This window comes from Solanum tuberosum, unplaced genomic scaffold (assembly GCF_000226075.1).
Source record: "Solanum tuberosum cultivar DM 1-3 516 R44 unplaced genomic scaffold, SolTub_3.0 scf00042, whole genome shotgun sequence".
Lineage (NCBI taxonomy): Eukaryota > Viridiplantae > Streptophyta > Magnoliopsida > Solanales > Solanaceae > Solanum > Solanum tuberosum.
This window is the reverse complement of record NW_006238967.1, coordinates 1220275-1221732: the sequence shown is the minus strand read 5'-3', so window position 1 is coordinate 1221732 and position 1458 is coordinate 1220275. Positions and strand designations below refer to the sequence as shown.

The window sequence follows — 1458 nt, the reverse complement described above, 5'->3', positions numbered from 1 at the left end:
TACAAAGTAATTCAAATTTCCAACTACACTTAAGAAAGATTTTTAAGCTCTATGCAAGTTAATACAAGAGAAAGATCCCATTTTGATAATGAATAAAAGGATCTAATTGCAGGAAGTGGAACTAAACACAGGTAAAGCAAAGGTTAGAGAGGACATCTAGCGGTTAAAGTGCTACAGACGTATATATAGTCTAACCATTTTGCACACAAATAAATATACCAGATTCAAAAGGTAGTTTCCTTTATTTCTTTTAATTAAATACACATTGAATCTAAGAACAGACCAACTTCTTTCAAACTTATATACTTCATTTAGACACACTAGAACTTAGTTTAATCAATAAAAAGTACTTGTCATGTCATTCTCATTTGTATATCAACTATTACATTTCACAATAACTAACATACTAAGGCAGAAGGAGGAGAAAAAATAAATCTAGCTGCAAAACTAATACCACTTGAATTATCCATGTAAGCGGCAAAAAGTAACGAAAAGGAAAGTAAGCAGTAAATAAAAGCTAAACATACATTAAAACCATTAAGGCTAAACTCACGAAAACCCTTTCCGCAGCTTCAGTATGGCATTGAACATTTTTCGCCTGGAACCAACAGCATTAATCCCCATATCCTTGAGATCCTCCAGAGTCAACATGGGTAAAACCTCATCATCAACCTCGTGTATCTCGAAAACAGGAGCATATCTCCCCAGACCCAAATCAACCAACCAGTCCCTTACTCCAATGCTCTTATCCCCAGAATTCATTTCGTTATGAACTCCTCCGTTGTTGAGGTCATCGTGTTGGTCTCTGCTCTCCGACACTCTAGTCCTAATTCCTCTCCGATCCCAATACTGAAGCCCCATATGTTCCATTGAGTTAATTGGACTGTGCTCTTTCACTGGGCTTTCTGAACCCTCAAGCTCGAATTCCCGAAACTCTTCGTTATCATTGTTATCTTCTCTGAAAAAGTTCTCTTCGTGAATTCCTCCGCCATTAGGCGTCTCGAACTTAGCTGACGAGGAATGCCAATTTGTCCTCACTCTCTTCGTGGGTTTCCTCGATTTAGACTTGCGATTTCCCAAATCAAGGTTATAATTGTTCTCCTCGATGTTGTTTTCGTCATAATTATCCCCGCCACCGTTAACGAGATTAGTTAGAGGACGGGTCTTTGATGTTTTAGCTGCCAGAGTGGGGTCCTTGTGGAAACGCCAGGTTTTAGGGCCTCGCCGGAAGTGAGTGTCGGAAGGTGAGTCGCCGATCTCGCCTAATCGAACACTTGGTCGGCGCTGTCGTTTCGGAGCCAAACTGGGGCCTAAATTATTGTTATTAACGTTGTTGGTTGGAGGGTTATCGGATGGGGGAGGTGGTGGAGCTATAGATGTCGGATTGGAGGTGGTGGCTGTAACGGCAGCAGAAGGGAGGGGAGCGGCGGGGGTGGGGGGGACGGGGGGGCGGAGGTC

At 42.2% G+C, this 1458-nt stretch overlaps 1 protein-coding gene across 2 annotated transcripts in view; it reads right to left on the bottom strand.

Annotated features, from left to right (window-relative positions):
- Positions 1 to 310: 310 nt before the first annotated feature.
- Positions 311 to 1458, bottom strand: part of LOC102581828 (myb-like protein A) — a 1666-nt gene continuing 518 nt past the window's right edge. The window contains exon 2 of one of the 2 annotated variants that reach the window (XM_015306837.1): positions 311 to 1415. In XM_015306837.1, coding sequence (XP_015162323.1) covers positions 550 to 1415 — 866 coding nt within the window. In that variant the 3' untranslated portion in view covers positions 311 to 549. Of the gene's footprint in view, positions 1431 to 1458 lie in introns of both variants that reach the window. The other variant, XM_006343129.2, reaches the window with a different exon arrangement.